The 19,186-nt window shown below is 45.0% G+C and overlaps 3 protein-coding genes and 2 long non-coding RNA genes across 9 annotated transcripts; 3 read left to right on the forward strand and 2 right to left on the reverse strand.

The window, feature by feature from the left end:
* The first annotated feature begins 658 nt into the window (after positions 1 to 658).
* LOC133146164 (uncharacterized) lies at positions 659 to 1,245 on the forward strand. The gene is made up of 3 exons (XR_009711333.1): positions 659 to 787; positions 868 to 929; positions 1,004 to 1,245. It is a non-coding gene; the product is annotated as an uncharacterized LOC133146164 (long non-coding RNA).
* Positions 1,246 to 1,905: 660 nt separating this feature from the next.
* On the reverse strand, positions 1,906 to 5,319 carry LOC133146422 (uncharacterized). The gene is made up of 3 exons (XR_009711369.1): positions 5,250 to 5,319; positions 3,385 to 3,462; positions 1,906 to 3,132 (listed from the first exon to the last, which is right to left on the reverse strand). It is a non-coding gene; the product is annotated as an uncharacterized LOC133146422 (long non-coding RNA).
* On the forward strand, positions 4,680 to 8,487 carry wdr20b (WD repeat domain 20b). The gene is made up of 4 exons (XM_061270163.1): positions 4,680 to 4,976; positions 5,493 to 5,675; positions 5,779 to 7,194; positions 7,372 to 8,487. The coding sequence occupies exons 1-4, from the start codon at positions 4,728 to 4,730 to the stop codon at positions 7,426 to 7,428; spliced, it is 1,905 nt and encodes a 634-aa protein (XP_061126147.1). The 5' UTR covers positions 4,680 to 4,727; the 3' UTR covers positions 7,429 to 8,487.
* A 123-nt stretch (positions 8,488 to 8,610) lies between these two features.
* Positions 8,611 to 10,984, reverse strand: mgat2 (alpha-1,6-mannosyl-glycoprotein 2-beta-N-acetylglucosaminyltransferase). 5 transcript variants are annotated; one of them, XM_061270169.1, is made up of 3 exons: positions 10,785 to 10,984; positions 10,514 to 10,597; positions 8,611 to 10,143 (listed from the first exon to the last, which is right to left on the reverse strand). In XM_061270169.1, exon 3 carries the CDS (start codon positions 10,125 to 10,127, stop codon positions 8,757 to 8,759), a length of 1,371 nt encoding a protein of 456 aa, XP_061126153.1. In that variant the 5' UTR covers positions 10,128 to 10,143; positions 10,514 to 10,597; positions 10,785 to 10,984; the 3' UTR covers positions 8,611 to 8,756. The 5 variants fall into 5 exon arrangements, with proteins under 5 accessions (XP_061126153.1, XP_061126151.1, XP_061126152.1 ...); XM_061270167.1 differs by having other exon boundaries at positions 8,611 to 10,324; XM_061270168.1 differs by having other exon boundaries at positions 8,611 to 10,405.
* Positions 10,985 to 11,005: 21 nt separating this feature from the next.
* Positions 11,006 to 12,339, forward strand: rps29 (ribosomal protein S29). Its single transcript, XM_061270171.1, has 3 exons — positions 11,006 to 11,161; positions 11,930 to 12,029; positions 12,170 to 12,339. Exons 1-3 carry the CDS (start codon positions 11,100 to 11,102, stop codon positions 12,176 to 12,178), a joined length of 171 nt encoding a protein of 56 aa, XP_061126155.1. The 5' UTR covers positions 11,006 to 11,099; the 3' UTR covers positions 12,179 to 12,339.
* Positions 12,340 to 19,186: the final 6,847 nt, after the last annotated feature.

A 19,186-nucleotide genomic window follows, 5' to 3' on the forward strand; every position in this document is an offset into this window, starting at 1 on the left:
AATAATGAGTAAATTATCAGATACCTCTCGTGCATACACTCCAACAAACGTTAAGTAGATGTGAGATAACTTGCATGAAGTCTACCTAAACAAACATTGAGTAAATATGGGATAACCTAAAAACTGTCCCGGTCCACAACAATTTATGAATAAGATTCAAGTGCACCAACGACTGAAAGTTTTCATCGGAAGATTCCAGTCTACAGTTAATAATAAAAACAGTAAACTTAAATTGAGTCGTTGTGTCAATGTTCCTTTTCTTTACAGGCAGAGGTGCCATATCCTGCCCCAGAAAGCGAAAAGCCTGCCACAGATTGTCTTCAGCAACAGATGCTTCTACTTTGACTTCGTCCACCTGCCGGTGGAGTCAAAGCACCTGTGGCTCAAGCCAAACTGTGGCAAGCTCTTCACTTTCTGGACTTGGATTTTCCCCTTGTGGTTGTTACAGGTGGACCTACGAGGTGAAATGAGACATTCCTGGTATGCTACTTGCCAAAAGCTTCAAGTTCACGTTTTGTCAGATCTACAAGTCTTTTGGGTCTGCACCTCCTTGCTGCCTGAAAAGGCCTCTGCTGGTAAGAGAAGGAAAGTACATTTCATTGCAGCCACCATGTTCCAAAAGTTGAATGACTGTTTGTTTGTTTTCTGTCCAGTGTGGTGCACTATGGAGTACCTGCTTGCAGCGGAGGCTGAGGACCAGAGCGCAGTCGCATGCTAGCAACATACTTTTTCGTGTTGCTTCCTCATCTCCAAGGCAACCTGTGAATTGGGCAACATTTGCACTAGGGTAGTATGCTCTTTAAATGCTAATCATTGCACAATCAATGACAACTTTGTTCCAATTTTTTTTTTTTTCTATTTTGACAGGCAGCAAGGAATAAGCTCAGCTTCTTGGTCATGATGGTGCCATGAACAATTCTTTCACACTGGTTAGTTTCATGCCAAAACATTTTCTGCACAAAATATTGACTTAACTTTTGACTTACAAATCTTTTTGTCTTAGGTCCAAGCACGGAGTCCTCACCACTCGTCCCACTGGCCGACCACTTCACCACTCGTCCCGCTGGCCGACCACTTCACCACTCGTCCCGCTGGCCGACCACTTCACCACTCGGCCCGCTGGGCGACCACTTCACCACTCGGCCCGCTGGCCGACCACTTCACCACTCGGCCCGCTGGCCGACCACTTCACCACTCGTCTACGAGCAGACTGCGATCCAACTTGTAACTTTTTTGCGATTGAATATTTACTCTGGAAAATAAAGTTTGATTACAAAGAACACAAACTCTCACTACATTTTCAAACACATCACAAAAATCAAACTTTAAAAATATCCTATACTAAAAAAACAACTTTTTTTTCAAATTATTTTCTGAATTTAGCCCCCCCCCCACCCCAGATTTTTTTTCCAGAATTTTTTGGGGGATTTTTTGTTTGTGTTGTGTGTTTATAAATGAGGCGGGCCAAAACTGGAATACTGCTTCATGATTCGCTGAAAACTCAAGAAGTGGGTGAGGCAATGAGAATAGAAATCTGTGATTGGTTGAAAGGGGGCACGGCTATTCAAATGAGGTGCCCTGTGATTGGTGGGATGAAAAGAGGGCGTGGTACCGACAATGTGCAGCACTCCGATTGGTCAAATGTGCAGATGCTGCAATCCCATTGGCTGTAGGGGGAAGTAGGCGCGGTTATGTAGATTTACACTGTACTGTGATTGGTCAGACTGAATTTCGGCAGAGTTAGGAGGCGGGGTAAGTGGCACTTAGGTTTTGGAAGGCAGTTTTCAGTCCATCTCACATGACTTCAAATGACTGCAATTGAATTGCTGTCACTTTGAGTCATTGAGCAAATTTGCTCTTAAAACCACAAAGACTGGCATTCCAGTTGATTCATTTATTGGACAGAAAAGCAGTTTAAAACATTTGAGCAGTCAATGTTTGTGTGGAACGAATTTAGTTGCTCACAAACAGTGATTACAGGCCTTGCATGGAAGCAGCTTAAGTGTTTGATGAGCTCAAGTGAGATGTCACTTACTTCTAATGATGACACAAGCGCCACCAGGAGGAAGGTGAGCACATGCAAACAGCTGACATCTGAGACAAAAACTAAGTGCCAGGTACTGCACAGTACCATCACCACACACTTTTGGACAAGTTTTTCCATGACACCGACGCAAACCAAGTGAGTTAAATACTAATCAAATGTATATTTCTGTCTATATTGGTTTGCATCAATGTCATTAAAAACATGTCATCTGTTTGATGATGAAGTTGAGCAGTACCTGGCACTTAGGTTTTGGCCCAGTCAGACAAAGTGCCAGGTATCGCATAACATCTTCATCACACACTTTTGGGGGTGTTTTTCAATGACACTGATGCAAACCAAGTTGGTTAAATATTAATCAAATACCGTAATTTTCAGACTATAAATCGCGGGGTTTTTTCATAATTTGGGGGGTGGGGCGATTTATACTGAGGAGCGACTTATACGTGAATTTTTACAAAATTTAAAAAAAGAAAAGTGAAACTGCGATAAACGAACCACGATGTAGCAAGGGATTACTGTAATTTGAATTTCAAGTGATGTCAGCAGCGCGGCGCGGCGGTTGTTTACAAAAAGGACAAAGATTGATCACGGGATGACGAAGATGACAAGGGCCCCACGTACTACCGGCATCATTAGCGGCTTTGCTTGTAAGTGACACGGAGGACGAAGAGTATGAAGGATTTAATGATTTGGAGTGACACAGAAGGTTTGAAAAACTATTATGGCTTTTACGCACGCCCGGTCCTACTCTACAGAGCTCTCTTTAACCTTCGTGGATGGAAGTCTGGGGCCGGCGCTCGGCCGGGTGGCTGTCCAGGGACGGTGGTTGAGACTCGGACATGGCTTTTACGCACGCCCGGTCCTACTCTACGGAGCTCTCTTTCACCCTCGTGGATGAAAGTCGGGGGCCGGTGCTTGGCCGGGTGGCTGTCCGGGGACGGTGGATGGGGCTTGGACATGGGTTTTACGCACGCCCGGTCCTATTCTATGGAGCTCTTTTCCACCTCCGTGGCTGGAAGTGCCACCTCCGGGGATGGAAGTCCACGCCGCCACACGCCTGGAAGTCCACGCCGGTGCTTGGGGCCCTGTGGCGGTGAACTATTTGTTAGTTATTTGATATATTTTATTTCGTGTAGCAACTTGTATATGTTTTTATCGTTACAGTTCAGTAGTAGTTGGCTCGTTGGCACTTAGTTTTTGGCTCAGTCAGAGATGTCAGTTGGTTGGATGTGCTCACCTTCCGCCTGGTGGCAGGAGAGGTGGCTGCACGCGCGGCTACCTTGTGGCGCAATATGACATCGCACATCAGCTCCTCTAGCACAACACTGCATACTCACATTACGGTTGCCGTCCCTTCCGCTGCGCATGTCCCACAAGGCTGTCGGCTGCACCTCTGGGGCCCAAACCTCCACTACCTGTCAAGTAAGCAAAAAAAAAAAAAGTCGCGAGTCGCACTAATTGACACAAAAGGTTTTTCAATTCATTTTATTCATTCATATCAATTCATTCTATTAGGAGAGCAGAGTGGTAAAGTTGCCCTTTTAATGCGTGAATTCTCAAATGTGCACTTAATGCATTTGTATGAGCAATCAGCTCCTCACCCGACATGCAATGAGCACCTCGACCAAGGTTTCAAGATCCTCAGACTGAAAAGACACTTATGTGCAAAATACTGAGTCGTTCAAAATTGGTCAAACTGTAAAAGGCAACAAACTGCTCCTCTAATATCATGACTTTGTGAAAATACAATTTCAAATACGAATACTGCGTCTTGTTTTGAAATAAATGCTTCCGGTGCAGTCAGTTGCTCGGGTTTTAATGATGAAGGGTTTCTAGTTAATTAAAAGTGATTTAATGCTGAACGTTGTAAACAAACTAACTAGCTCCTGCGAGCCATCTTGGTGTTTTTTTAAATTAATTTGTTCTTTTTTGTTAAACTATTTCCTTGGCAGCTATACTGATACACTCTCCTATTTTTAACACTTTATTTAACATCAAATATTACACTATTAAGACCGAAACAGTAATAGAATCCTCAACTATAGAGGATGAGCGCTCTCTGTTGGAAACACGTTGTACTGCTCTACCCCACTTATTTCTGTCTTTTGACCACAACTTCTGAAACTAATGGCCGATCTGCTGTTACCCAACTGGCGCGGTAAACTGGCGTGCTTACGGTAACCGAGAAAGCTCAATTCAAAAGGAACCAAGTGCGTTTGACAACCCGCAGAAAAGTGAAATCACTCTTCGGACAACAGCAACAACGACACTACCACATTGTGTTATTAAGAGAAATATTTCCTCTAAAACGGATTGTCAATGGCATCACTTTGAGACTTGTACTAAATGGATTGTGTATCAGTCGCAAGAATGCTGTTCACTTGTAGTTAACATGTGTCACGTTACGTGATTTATCCTCTATGTTAAATCCCAAGTTTACGGTTAAAATGACAATAATTCGGACTGTATTTATTAAAATTGTACTCATCGCTTCAATATTTACAACAGCCAATCATTTATCCCGTTTCTGTTACGTCACTTGCTGCTCACTGTTTATATGCCCTCTTTCGTCTCACGTGACTTATAGTGAACACCAGTGCGCATGACCGAATGTCTGATTTGCACATGCGTCGTACACAACATCCGGGACCTTTGATAAGAATGAACGGCGACTTTCAAGATGGCGGCGGAGGGAGGAGGGAAGGAGACGAACGAGATTAAAACGCAATTCACAACCCGGGAAGGCGTCTACAAACTCCTAACGCACTCCGAGTACAGCCGCCCGAACCGGGTGCCCTTCAATTCGCAGGGTTCCAACCCCGTCAGGGTCTCTTTCGTCAACGTCAACGATCAGTCGGGCAACGGCGACAGGATCTGCTTCAATGTGGGCCGGGAGCTCTACTTTTATATCTACAAAGGTGTGAGAAAGGTAAACAACGTTGACAGTCGTCGTCGGGTACGCGTTTGTCCGGTAGAAGCCGCACCTGATCGGCGTGTCTGTCCACCCCTAGTGTCGACCCACCGGGCTCGTGTCGCAGACTGTCCGAACGAGGCCATGAAGCGTCCAAATATGTTTGACGCTAATTAGCTTCGCCAGCTAATATAATCGCCACAATTGTTTAGCACTTCAGGTGAACTCGTCTCTCTGTGGTACTGTGATACAATTTCTGAGTGACCGCCATGCCGCAAATGGGTTGTTTACCTTTGACGTGTTTGAAGGAATGAGACGACTACATAATGTAAATGCCTAAAGTCAGGTGTATCAACTTTTGAGGTCAAAGGTGTGAGTGATTGCTGTAGTGACGTCACGCTGCGTTCGTGACACCTCAGTTGCATGTGACAAAGTTTGTTTGTACTGGACCTAATGATAAAACCTTTTGCCTACTCTACTGCTCAGCAGGGCTCAAACTCTGTACTCTAAAGAAATCCAATTTCTTGTTTTCAGGCTGCCGATCTGAGCAAGCCTGTAGACAAGCGGATATACAAAGGCACGCAGCCCACGTGCCATGACTTCAACCCGCTCACGGCCACCGCTGAGAGCGTCTCACTGCTGGTGGGCTTCTCGGCGGGCCAAGTGCAGCTTATTGACCCAATCAAAAAGGAGACTAGCAAGCTCTTCAATGAAGAGGTGTGTAATCGTCCAATGAAATCCTTGTACGGCCTCATCACGTGCAAAGACTAAAAAATAGTTTGCTGTCGTGTTAATCATCCATGCTCTTTTCCCTTCCCAGAGGCTAATCGACAAGTCACGCGTGACCTGCGTGCGATGGGTCCCGGGTTCTGAGAGCCTCTTCTTGGTGGCCCATTCAAGTGGCGCCATGTATCTCTACAATGTGGAGAACACGTGCGGCACGGCGGCGCCCCACTACCAGCTCCTCAAGCAGGGTGACAACTACGCTGTGCACACCTGCAAGAGCAAGTCGGGGCGCAACCCGTTACTGCGGTGGACGGTGGGCGACGGGGCGCTCAATGAGTTCGCCTTCTCCCCGGACGGTAAGTTCCTGGCGTGCGCCAGCCAGGACGGGTACCTGCGGGTGTTCGGCTTCGACGCTGCCGAACTGCACGGCACCATGAAGAGCTACTTTGGCGGCTTGCTTTGCGTGTGCTGGAGCCCAGATGGGCGCTACATCGTGGCGGGCGGGGAGGACGACCTGGTGACGGTGTGGTCGTTCTCGGACTGCAGGGTGATCGCGCGGGGACACGGACACAAGTCGTGGGTGAGCGTGGTGGCCTTCGACCACTGCACCACCAGCGTGGAGGACGGCATCGGCAGCGACCCCCCCGCCGAGTTTAGCGGCAGCGATGAGGACTTTTATGAGCATATTCACTTTAGCGCTGGAAGAGATCGGGCCAACAGCGCCCACTCCCGACTTTCCAAGAGGAACTCTACTGACAGTCGGCCCGTAAGCGTGACGTACCGATTTGGGTCCGTCGGCCAGGACACCCAGCTGTGTCTGTGGGACCTCACTGAGGACATACTCTTCCCTCACCTCCCTTTGTCTCGCACCAGGACTCACACTAACGTCATGAATGCCTCAAGTCCCTTGGGCAGCGCAGCAAACACTATTTTCACTTCTGGCACCAACGGCAAAGACAGTGCTAGCAATAGCAGCACCGGCGGCAACACGCCAAACTCCCTCCCGGGGACGCTGCCTCGGTCCAACAGCTTACCGCAATCCTCCAACCCAGCCGGCGGAGGCGGCAGCACACCTAACAGTCACACGGGCAGCAGCAGCAGCAGTAGTAGCACCGCTGCAGTACCCGCCAAGGGTGGTGGCAGTATCATCGACAGCGCCCTGATCGCCGCCGGCGTGGGCAAGTTCGCCACAATATCGCTGCACGAGGCACGCAAGGAACGGCCGGAAAAGGAGCACAAGCGCATGCACAGTGCCGGCCACATTGGCAGCAAGAGCGGCGACAAGCTCAGCCAGCTTGGCACCTTGCGGCCGCCGGGGACCATAGGCGACACGGCCAAGACGCTGGGCACGACGCTGTGTCCGCGCATGGAGGAGGTGCCGCTGCTGGAGCCGCTGGTGTGCAAGAAGATCGCCCACGAGAGACTGACTGTGTTGATCTTCCTGGAGGACTGTCTGGTCACAGCCTGTCAGGAGGGCTTCGTTTGCACGTGGGCCAGGCCCGGCAAAGTGGTGAGTAACGGCCACGTGACGTCACGTAATGCGCCTTTCTTTTAGCCAGTCGACTGCAAAAAACAGTTTGCTAGCTTAATGCTAACACAGAATGTAGAACGCATTCTTCGACTCAATTATTCTCGTGTTTGCGTTTTCTCACGGCTTCCGTTTTGTCTGCGGTGTGACTCTCCACAGGGACTGCTCTCATCTCAAACCAACCCTGCCAGCTCCCCCAGCGGAACCGTTGTATAGCGCCCCCAACAGCCGACCACAGTGGCAGTGCTGTTTGACAAAGGAGCTTTAAGATTTGTTTTGGGTTTTTTTTTTCATAGGAAGGGCTGACTGGTTCACTGTTCATGTGAGGGTGGCTGCTGTCTTGCCTGCATTCTTCTCTGAGTGTTCTTCCCATTTCTTTACATGATGTATCAGGCCTCGGAAAGGGAAAAATATTTTTCAAGTGGCTGCATATCCTCTGCGAATGGAGGTCGTACTTCCTTAAATTACTCAAAGTGTATTTGCACAAATTTGGCAGCCCTTGCTCCCTGGTGTGACTTTTTTTTTTTTTATTAAATCTTAACATGAGCAGGTTTTGGAAGCACTTGGCTTGTCTGCACCCTTTGTCTCCCATGTCTGATGCTGCAATCATATTTTTATTATTTAGGAAAACAATGTTTGCACTTAACAGTTTGTTGTTTCAAGGAGGGCGGATGTGCTTTTTTTTGGAGTGTTCAATAGAATTAAAAGCCTTTGTACTTATTGTTTTAATATGGTTTTCCACGACACGGGCTATGTATTATATGTAAATATTGTAATGCAATGATTTATGGAGATTATTAATAGTTTAAAAAGCCTTTCTTTTTTTCTTTAGAAAAAAAAAATAGAACTATTTCTAATACAGAAAATCTAATATTAAAAGGAATCTTGAATATGCAGATTTTTCTTTTCTTCATTGTACCTAAAGAGAATTCAGGTGTATTTTTTCTTAACGCAACATTTGGTATAGGAAATGCTTTTATCTAACAGCTAAGTGGTGTGAACGCAATTGTTCAGCCATCATTCGGAGCTCAGGTAAAACCGCAGGAACGCGCGCTGGCCTATAGTGTGAATCGACTCCCACCCTAACATGTCTGAGCAGCGTGGATATGATGACGATGACTTTTTTTTTTTTTTTAAACACTTTGTTGATTCCTGCTAGAGCCGGAGGATGCTTGAGGATATTTTTCCTCCAACAAGGAGAAAGCCTGAGGGTTAGAACAGCAGAAGCCTTTTTCCTCACATTTGACGCCTATTAAACAGTGTGACAGACTATAACCATGACTCTGTCTGACTCTATTCTTTGAAGAAAAAAAATATAAAATACACATACTCTCACAAGTTTGATACGTATTGTTTTCCCCTTGCTTTTTTAAAACATGATTTTTCATGAGCCAAAAATCCCAACATTCATCTTTATTTTCTTTAACAGTCCAGTGAAACAGGCATAATGAAGAATAGTCCATAAAGATTTTAATTTGAAAAGACTTTCTTCTTGATAGGATGCAAAAGAGACACAAGAAAACGGAATATAGTAGCAATAAATGTCACTGTAATCGCACGTAGCTCTTGCAGAGTTCGTGATCCCTGATGTCCCCCCAGCCCCCGTTCTTGACACGCGGGGCCGCCCTTCCGGCTCCGTTCGGTAGTCTCTTGGTGATCAAGAGCTTCTCGGGGAACAGCTGGCTGCCGCTGCTCTGCAAGATGTTCTCGAACTTGGTCTTCTGGCTCGCCGGCATGCAGGCGGCCTTCTTGTGGTGCATGCCGCAGTCGCCGGCGTGAAAGATGCGCGGCGCCTCGCTCACCATCACCTTCCAGTAGGACGGCAGGCAAGAGGAGGTGAGGTGCTGCAGGGACCAGTCCCAGTTGTAGTCGTCGTAGGTGCAGAACGCGTCTGTGCAGCCGAGCAGATTCCGGTAAGTGTCCCGACTCATGGCCATGCCCATGTTGTGCTCTGTGGACTTCCAGGCTTTCACCTCCACCTTGTTGGCTTTGCTGGAGTAGCCGATGTGGCTGTAGCTCCCCAGCGACAGGATGTCGCAGTCGCCACACTGCTCCTCTTTCAACGCCGACATCATCTTCAGTAGGTGGATGAAGTCCGGAGACAGGAAGTGGTCCTCCTCGATCAACAGCACTAGACCTCTGTGGTCCCGGAGGACGTGCACTCGGTCCCACGTAAAGTGTAACTTCCACCACCAGTGGTGCTTGGTTTGGGAGAACTTGGCCTCGCGGTAGTGCCCGAACGAGTCTGGGTACTCTGCATTGAGGCACTCCAACTTTAAGGCCTCCTTTTTGGGAATGTCCCTTGGACAGTCCCTCGGGTCGTTGCTGGGAAACTCCTGCGGGTACAGCTGCATGCTGAACGGGAAGAAAATCTGCAGGACCTGGCAGAAATCCACCGAGTTGACCACATTGTTAATCTCGGGGGACCAGTAGTCGTGGCTGAATATCAGCAGTATGCTTTCCACGCCGCGGGCCTTGCGCAAGCTGTCCACCAGCAGCTTCAAGTATTCCGGTCGGTTGTGGACCTGGACCACTACGACCAGGTCGTCCTTCTGCCGCGCCGCCTTAAACTTCTCCTCGTTTCTTATCGTCTGGTCAAAGTTGAGTTGGAAAACGATGGCGCGGTAGACTAGAGTGGTGTTATCCACAGCAACCTTGCCCTTGATTTCTTTTTCTTTTGTTTTTTCCAGGTGCGTCTGGTTCAGAGGCGCAACAGGAGCCCGGCTCACGGCGGGAATTACTAGCAAAGGACTATGTCCGTCAAGGCTGTTTCTGGTGCTAATGCCGCCGCTACTCTTTTCCTTCGGGAACGGCTCAATCTTCTTCTGCCGTCCGCTGGTCCACAACGCCAGTCCGCAAATGACAACCACCACAGTCAGTATCACCACCTTTCTCTTGTAGATCCGGAATCTCATTGTAGGGGATCGGGCTCTTGGAGGGAGGAGGGAAAAGAAAAAAGATCGTTGGCAGACGATTGTGATGGTGGAAGAGGTGAAGAGGAGCTAATTGCTGGAAACATGGATCCTGCTTCACTCCCACTGGCTAGGGGTGTATAACAAATGAAGCATGACAGTTGCTGGGAAGCACCAAGGTTGCAGTGAGCATGAATTGCCTGAATGAAACACAAATCAAAACATCAAGGTAGGGCTGAGCAATATGGCCTAAAATTCAACGTTGGGCCTAAGCACTGACACTGGTGGAGAGAGGGAGAAAAAGGCACAAAATATTTTTATGAATACATAATTGCTGATAAGAAATATATATAACCATAGTTTAATATACAATAATGCATTGGACATACCACTTCCTCCAAGCATCTTGTGTATGTTTTTTTTTTCTTAATCGTGATCCCACTCCACTTGATGCCCACCTTTACTCTTCTGGTCTGCACATGTAAATGTAAATATCCGCATTTATATAACACGAAGCGTCCTTTAACGGTCTCATTATCGTCGTAATAGACACCGAAACGCAGCATGCTAGCACTTAATTAGCATCAGCTATCAACTCAGTCTGCAAAACAGCACTGTCCGAAAAATAGATACCATGTCCGGGTTCGGCGTGCAGGTTACCTGAAGTCAAAGCCGCCTAGCGTTTACTTCAGGATTAAAACGTCAGTTTGGCCGTGCCCCATTTTCGCTCCATCTCACGCGAGGAGGAGTTGCATGGAAAAAACAACCCGCTAACTGCTAATGATGGGTAAACGGGATCATTTCAATGCGCCCACTCGCTCAACAGGAAGCGCTGTTCTGTCTGTACTGTACCGTCCTCCGGCCACTAAAAGGCGCTCCGACCCGACCCGACCGCTCACCGGAAACCGGAAAACGTCATTTGCGCATGCGCGGAGATTGGTCTTCCTTTGCGACGCTCGAGCGAAAAGAGACAAGATGGGCCACCAGCAGCTCTATTGGAGTCACCCCAGAAAATTTGGACAGGGATCCCGATCCTGGTAAGTGTTTTGTTCCGTTTTGTCTGGGGTTTACTTAAGTCCCGTCTGGCGCTCGTTTGGTGCGATTTCTACATCCCTCGTATGTCAAAAATTGCCAACAAACTCGTACCGCATGGAGACTGCGCCGCAATAAACATGGCGGCGGATTGATGCCTAATGCTAACTGCTATCCTCTGTTAGCATCTCAGAATTTCAGTCATTACGTCAAAGTTACACAAAATACACATGCTATTAATGTAGAACTGTAATTGATTGTTTTTAAGAAAAATACTGGGTAAAGTTTGATTGATGCCTAATGCTAACTGCTATCCTCTGTTAGCATCTCAGAATTTCAGTCATTACGTCAAAGTTACACAAAATACACATGCTATTAATGTAGAACTGTAATTGATTGTTTTTAAGAAAAATACTGGGTAAAGTAATGCATCAGGTATTTTAGGGTTTGAGACTTAGGAATGTTCTTGAGTGCAAAATAGAAAATACTATTTACTGTCAATGTAATATAACGCCAATTTTGATAACTTGGCTCAATGAAAATGGAGAAACAATACTTTCTGTAATGGATTCGAATGTCAATGTTTTCTGCCAGTGTATTGTCTAGAATGTCTTATTTTGAAAATCACACTAAAGGCATACTCTAGTACAAATGGCAACGAAATAAACGTTGCTTCCTATCGATACTGAGCTACATAAACGCATAATTGTATTGTATTAAACCTGGTGTTATCGCCTCTGCCAGTCATTCACTCATTCATTTCCCACTTGCAGCCGGGTTTGCTCGAACAGACATGGTCTGATCCGTAAATACGGGCTCAACATGTGCCGCCAGTGCTTTCGGCAGTATGCCAAGGATATCGGCTTTGTCAAGGTAAGTACCATCCTCGCTTCTTTTACTGTCTGCAAATGTTAATTGTTGTTGCTGCCTCACCTGACCACACCCAGAAAATATTTGCGTGAATGCCTGTTGCCAACCTTGCTTGCTTACTTCTACTTTTTCTTTTTCCACAGCTGGATTAAATGTCACGTGCAGAAACGTCCGCCAATTGTTACCTGAATGGCTGGATGAATGGATGATTCCTGAGACACTGCAAATAAATGTTGTTTTTCCCTTGTTGGAAAGCTTTGTTTTCAATTATGAAAATGACATGTTTGCAAATTAAACTGGTCATGACAAATTGGTTGAAGTGTCAGAAATTCTGCTGAATTCTAATAACTTAAAAGGCAGGTAGCTCAAATTGAGGCAGAGATGGTATTACTTTAACTATATTGGTTGGCCGAAAACTATTAAGTGTTGCTTCAGTTAGTGAAAGAAAAGACTAATAGCATCAAATTGCATGGAACTGACAGCTGCAGCAGGTTGAAGGTTTGCTAACTTGCAGTTAACTTGAAGGACTGTAGTTGAAAGCTATCAGGAGCTTGCGTAGTACTTTGTTAATCTCCGTTTGAACCGCTAGATGGCAGCAATACCATGTGATCGTACGCAAGCGAGTACTATCAACACTCCGACTGACTATTTGAAGTGATCATCTTTTTGTTCAAGCTCTTTTAAAGCAACAATGATTTTAGCTTCAGTTTTTAGCATGACTATGATCTCCCATATAAATATAGCCAACTGAGTACCGTAAACTAGTACGCTTGTTCTTCACGTTGTTCTTAGCAAATATACACGTACCGCACTGGACTGCGTAACCATTTGAATTGATGGTGGGTGGATGTATTGTATTGCTCTGTCGCCCTCCCACGGTGATTGTCTGAAGCACATATGTACAGACATATATAAATTGTATAAATATATACAATTATATATATATATATATCTTTGAACACAACTATCAAACACAATGGACCATTAGAAGTTAGAACACTGTAGCCCTATTAGACTAAGTCAACCCATGAGAATAAGTATGTATTCACGAGAGTGACCTTGCATTAAAATCCGAGAGAACAAAGCATCCTCTCCTTTTAGCCCAAGGAGTGCGAGGACAATCTTATTAAATGTCGCCGTGATCTTTGGAGCCGTTGGATCCCAACTCGTTGAACACTGTGATGTGACGCCTGTTTCCGCAGGGGGGCGACAATCCCATAGGTTTCCTCTGATTGGCGTAACAAAACAACTCGAAAAATAATCGGTTCAACCTAAGGCTGTTTGAGTTTGAACAGTTAGATAATTTACAAATTAGTGCCGTTTTGGTCGCAACAACTAGTCTTATATAATTTTGTTGCCATAACACAATAAACATACCTTTTAATGTCTTTTTTTGAATGTGAAATTAGTACTTTAGCAAATCATCATAGAAGTACACTATCTCTTAAAAACCGTGCTTCCGTCTTTTCTCCCCATCCTTTTGTTGTAACTTTAGTGGTGTGTTTTACGCAAAAGATTTCAGGTTGGATTGCACAAGCTTAAGTGCAATTTTCTGTCTCAACAACACTAACTGTATAGACAATAGTGTCACTATCCGTGTTCATTTTACGGTTCGTACCATCACTGCCATTATTATCATCCCAGGCGGCGTGTGCACAGCCTGACCGGCACATCACGAAATGTCCGCCATTAAATATGACACACTGGGTGCTCCTGAGGACCATTTTCCACTCGTGGGATATTGAAAAGGGAAAAACTGTCCCACATTTAGGTCAGCATGTTTTCTTTCACTTTTGTAACTTTCTGACGAGAGCCATACCATGTTGTCATGGTAATACTGTAATTATTTCATGTGGGACGAATAATAAAATCTTTTTGATTATTTTATCTAATACTGGGTTTTTGTTTGCTTATCGTGTAGACTCTACACTGTAGAGAATCCGATACTTTTAAGTAAGTTTGGTATGGGACCGATACCGATGATGGCGTAAACAGATGGAGGCGGGCCCAAGTAGGACAAACGGATGCGCTGGTCGGCGGAAACGGTAGTGGACGAGGGGATGCCGGCCTGCAAATGTCCCTTGTAAATAAGCCTTCTGCAGTGATCCCGGCTGACATTTATGAATTAATAAAACCACAACAGAATGTCAGCGCGTCTATTTGTAGCGCAGCCCAGGGAGCGTTTGTGTGTCAAACACGCCGGAGAACACCCATTCCGCTCTCGATTTATTGACATTTGCGCCGCCGTGACGACGCCGTCTCCAGATGAGGCCTGCTAAGTAAATGGCCTGATATATTTATGATCTGCATATTTCCTTACAAAACACACAAAAAAGGCCACATTCGTCCTCCATCACTGTTGGTGGGTTTGCAATCCTCCTTTTCTTCCTCCTCCCCCTTTTCCTCCAGCAGGGTCAGGCAGAAGCTTCCGGAGAGTTTTACCGTGATTTGTCCTGACAGCCAGAGCCCCCCCCCGCAACTTTCATTTAAAGCGACGCGCACACACATGCTGTGCTCGTGTGTGTGTGTGTGTGCGTGCGTGCGTGTGTGTGGGCCCGTGGCGATGTGTGTGCGTGGGGCCAAAGAACGTAGACTTGATTGACCTCCAACACACACAGACACACACACACACACACACACACACATACACACACTGGGAAAGTGCACTTACACTTACATAAAACACTTGATTTCATTAGATGGACATTCTGCAGGTTATTAAAAAAATATTTATGAGCAAAGTAGCTTTTAGTTCAAGATTCCTAGTTGATGTTTTATTACTTAATGAAAAGAATTATAGTTTTTTCTTTTATAATTTTAAATAGATATTGCTTTCTATTACCTCTATTCATAAATTTGCACAATTTTAGGTCACGATTCAAATTTATTTTAAAAATTGAAAAAAATCCCCAAAACTTTACGTTTTTGTAATTTTTAAACTTTTTTTAACGAAGAAAATGTTGTTTTTTTTCTACAGTACAGCTCAGCTACCTCAACATGTAACCCCTCAAAAAGATTAATTCACTTAACCTTTTGATTGATAGGTCGACAGGAAGCCATCAGCGATTTCCCCACGGACGTCGTTCAAAATCAATAGGACTCCACGACAACACTGAGGGGATTCCGGGGAATTGTTCCCAATCAATAAAGTACATGAGAGAAATGAATGTTTGTATGTTTAGCAATGTTTACATTCCACTCTTAGTACGTAGTTTCTATTCTTCACTTAAAATGAGGTTAATGAGATGACATCACACGTCTTCATTTGGCTTGTCAAGTCTCTTCTTGTTTTGCACTGACCTCTATTGATTTATTTTACACTCGCACACACGGATGGACACACACACACACACCATCAATCCTTAATTGGTTCCTTTCACTCTCAATTATGTCAGTCTTCATTTGGATGTTTTTTTTTGGGGGGGGGGGCATGAAAAATCAAACGTATGACATGACTTGAGCAAAATTAGAGTAGCCTATGCATGTACGTATGTATCAAAAGATTCTGGATGCAAAAAAACCCACCAACAACCACAAAAGGTCAAAGGTTAAACAACTGTGAATTCTGACCTTGCGGCTGTTTAGGCAATCCGCATGAACTCACCTGCCACTGAGCAAAAAAAAGGCAAGGGTCTCGTTCCACCCGCTGGCCAAATGCCATCCAATAAATTGAGCCCAAGCTACCTGAAGCTGAAGCGGGTAATATTCACGCTCTGTAATTTTTGCCAAATAGCAGAAGATTAACGTACATTTACGCAGCATGTTAAACTGCCCCCCACCGTGTGCTTCCTTTTCAAAAGCCGGCGTTTCGGCGAGTCGAAAGGACATTTTACAAAACGCTCAGTATAATAACATGCTGGCTGGATGACTTATTTTTCCTCACGTTCTCTAGCCTAACTTAAAACGCTACGCTAGCTTGAGCCGTTTGTGTCCGATTTCCCATATGGAAGGGCTTTATAATACTTTCAAAACCCATAAAATGATCACTTTAAAAATGTAATGTGTCGCGGCTTTGGTCAGATAGATCCACTCAGCCGTCTTTGAGTCAGCCCGGACCGGCGCCCGTGTTTGCTAATGAAGCTGACAGATGAGAAGAAGAGAAAGTGTTTTGTTTTTTTGGGCGGCGGCGATAACAGCAGCTCAATCACAGAGCTGAGCGGAATGTTTAATTGGGGTCATTATTATAGCGAGGACAAGCAGAAAAGATAAGCTTCCACTCCATGGAGTGCAACTTTGAGAGCATGGTGAGCCTTGATTTACATATGCACTGCAGTTACTCGTACGTACTTGTGTAGGCCGGCATGGTGCAGTAATGGAAAAAAAAATCTATTTTCTTGTTTCACGTGTGCTAATTTGGAGAATTTCTCAAGGAGACAGTAAGGAGCGCGTCAATAGGGACAACTTCAGCTGGACTCCTCATCCACCCCCTGATGAATGGAAGTCCCTGAAGACGTTCACGTACAGTATGCACCAATTTACAGCTCACAGCATTTGCAAGTATGAGTGCTGACTGGCTGCTCCATATGAAGTCATATCTGCAGAAACTGTGAAACTAGCCCGCTTGCGCTTAATATGACTTAAGTGGTGACCCAATAGTTTCCATATACGTATCTGGTTTGGATACCTATAATGGATTTCTCGATTATTATGATACTGGACATCATTTGGGTATATTTAAAAGGACTTTGAACTTTATTTGTGGTTTTTCAGAACCAGTCACATTCAAAGTCAACACACACCAGCCATCCTTTAAATTTGAATTACATCAACATTCCCAGTTGTTAGAGGGTGTGCACACTTTTGCAACTCAGTATTTTTCATTCCTTTCTAAAATAGTTTATTTCAATCGGGCTGTATAAGTTTTAGGTCAACAATTAATCTCGTTTTTCATATCACGGTGTTAACATAGTTGCCTTAAAAAAGTAATTTTATTGACTGTTTGCTATTGTGAGCAACGCATATAAAGACATTACCATCCTCAAAATTTTTGCTGCAATTTATCACAGCGACAAGAAATACACTGATGCACTTCCTCATCTCGTCTCCTCTTTTACCACAACTCATCTTCTTAGCACGATGACTTTATTTATTGGTCATTTGTCAAAGGTAAACAAACCGTTCCCGGGCGGCGGCAAATTCACGCATCACTGCTTTGCCGCTCGGCGACATACAAATGATGCTGTCTGCAGAGTTCACCGGTGGCTGATTGTTGGCTTTCAGGGAAACTTTTATTTGTAATCAAGAGTAGTTGAACCTGTCCCGCCTTTCTAGGGAAGTCATTAATCCGCGGGAGGCGCTCAGTGGACGCACATCGCTCCACTTGGCCGCTCTGTCGCCAGGAACAACAATGCCAGCTCTTCATTTGCCTCAGAAATAAACTCATTAACCACCTCCAGAGAGCAAATGTGAATAATCTCACGGAGCTGCACACCTGGCCTTGTGCATATATACATTAGCAGATGAAGTAATGGAATGTTTACACATGTTACCTTCCGATTAGTCTTCCACGTGAATACAAATCAGCACAACCTCTGCATGCCAGCTTCGACATTGCAGTTTCTAACATGCTTGGTGTTCCGTAGCACGGAATTCTAAAATATTCCCGCACGTAGTTGATGAGAATTGGTTGTGCTTTTATCGCCACGAGTCTCACGTCAGCAAAGCAGCAGCTGTAATAGTAATAAAAAAAAAAAGTGATATAGTTTGTTCAATCTGCACCAACACTCTACTCACTCTTGATTTCCTTTTTTGCTCTTTCAGCAAAAAAACGCTGCCTTCACTTGTAGGCAAAAAGAAAAAAGCCTCTGGGATTTAGATATCATACCAGAAGCCAATGTAGCGCAAAAGCCTAAAGAGAAGTGGTGTACATTCATTTATTTCTTTTTTTAATCCGTTTGAACTCCGTAGTGTCAACTTCAACGCAAGACTCATTGCGTTGAGCGGCAGAGTGTGTGTGTCAGCGCAATAGTGTCAATAATAAAAGAGCCACAGTAGTGCTGCTCTTCAAATAAACCGTATGTATTCGCTTTAATGGCCCGGCCTTTTATTGACGTTTAGGCGGGGGGGATCCTATATTCTGCCTGCGTGCCAGAGATTTTATGAACGCGCCAGCTCCTTGCTGCAATTATCTGGAATTGTTCGCCCTCGGTCATCAAAGGCGTGGAGTTGAACCTGTGGAAGGTTCGAGGCAAGGGATGTTACACAATGGAAAATTTGGAAATAGTTTTCCATTTAATAGGTTGAAGACAATTGGACGAGTGGGCAGAGCTAGCGTTGTTGGTGAGATGTCGGAATTTCGAGTGTTTTACTTTCTTTCCATTCATTCGCTGACAATCCAGTCGATATTCAGGAGACAGACTTTTCTTTGAAGCTCCCTTATGGGTTTGTACCTCAATGATGAAAATGTACCCAACTGCATCGCCCACGCTGTGCTTGACGCGTACACGCCGTCTCGTATAGTCTTGCTTTGTCTCGGGAAATTGCTTTTCGTCTCTCCCTAAACGCCTCTTCATAAGTTGTACGCGCTGACGTGATATATATTTGCCAGACGCGAGGAGACGGCGCTTGTTGACGTAAACAACACAGCAGGTGTGCTAGCGGAGAGGCAAATAGTGTAGTGACAGTTTTTCAGGTTTTGCTTTTGATTCATTAGTTGGTTGATTTGTCGCTTGGTCGGTTTTATATTGAGCATGTTTTTTATTTGGCCATCTTAGCATCTTAATTAGCGCTTTATTTTCATATTTTTTAATTGTATTTTATGGATATCTGTCACTTTTTAACTGCACAACTAGATTTCAGGTGCACTTAATAAAGTGACCAATGGTCCTTTTTAGGTTCATTCTGATTTCCCTTGAAATGAAACAATATACCGTGTGTGTGTGTGTGTGTGTGTTATAAAGTGAGTCACGCGCGTCATGACTGCATTTGTCCTCAGCTGAGCCTGAAATGACATGGCGGTGGTCATCTCAGGCTGGGGAGCAGGCGGTGACATTTAAAGGACTCACTTTGTTCAGGGTCCATTTAAAAAAAAAAAAAAAGTCTCACAAAAACACCCTGCGGCGGCATTGGAGCAATTTTTTCCTCGCAGGTGTGCAACCGTAGAGGACTTTGAACTCATGATGACATTTTTAACATTTTTCAACATTGGCACATTGTGGGGA

This window comes from Syngnathus typhle, linkage group LG22, assembly GCF_033458585.1.
Source record: "Syngnathus typhle isolate RoL2023-S1 ecotype Sweden linkage group LG22, RoL_Styp_1.0, whole genome shotgun sequence".
Lineage (NCBI taxonomy): Eukaryota > Metazoa > Chordata > Actinopteri > Syngnathiformes > Syngnathidae > Syngnathus > Syngnathus typhle.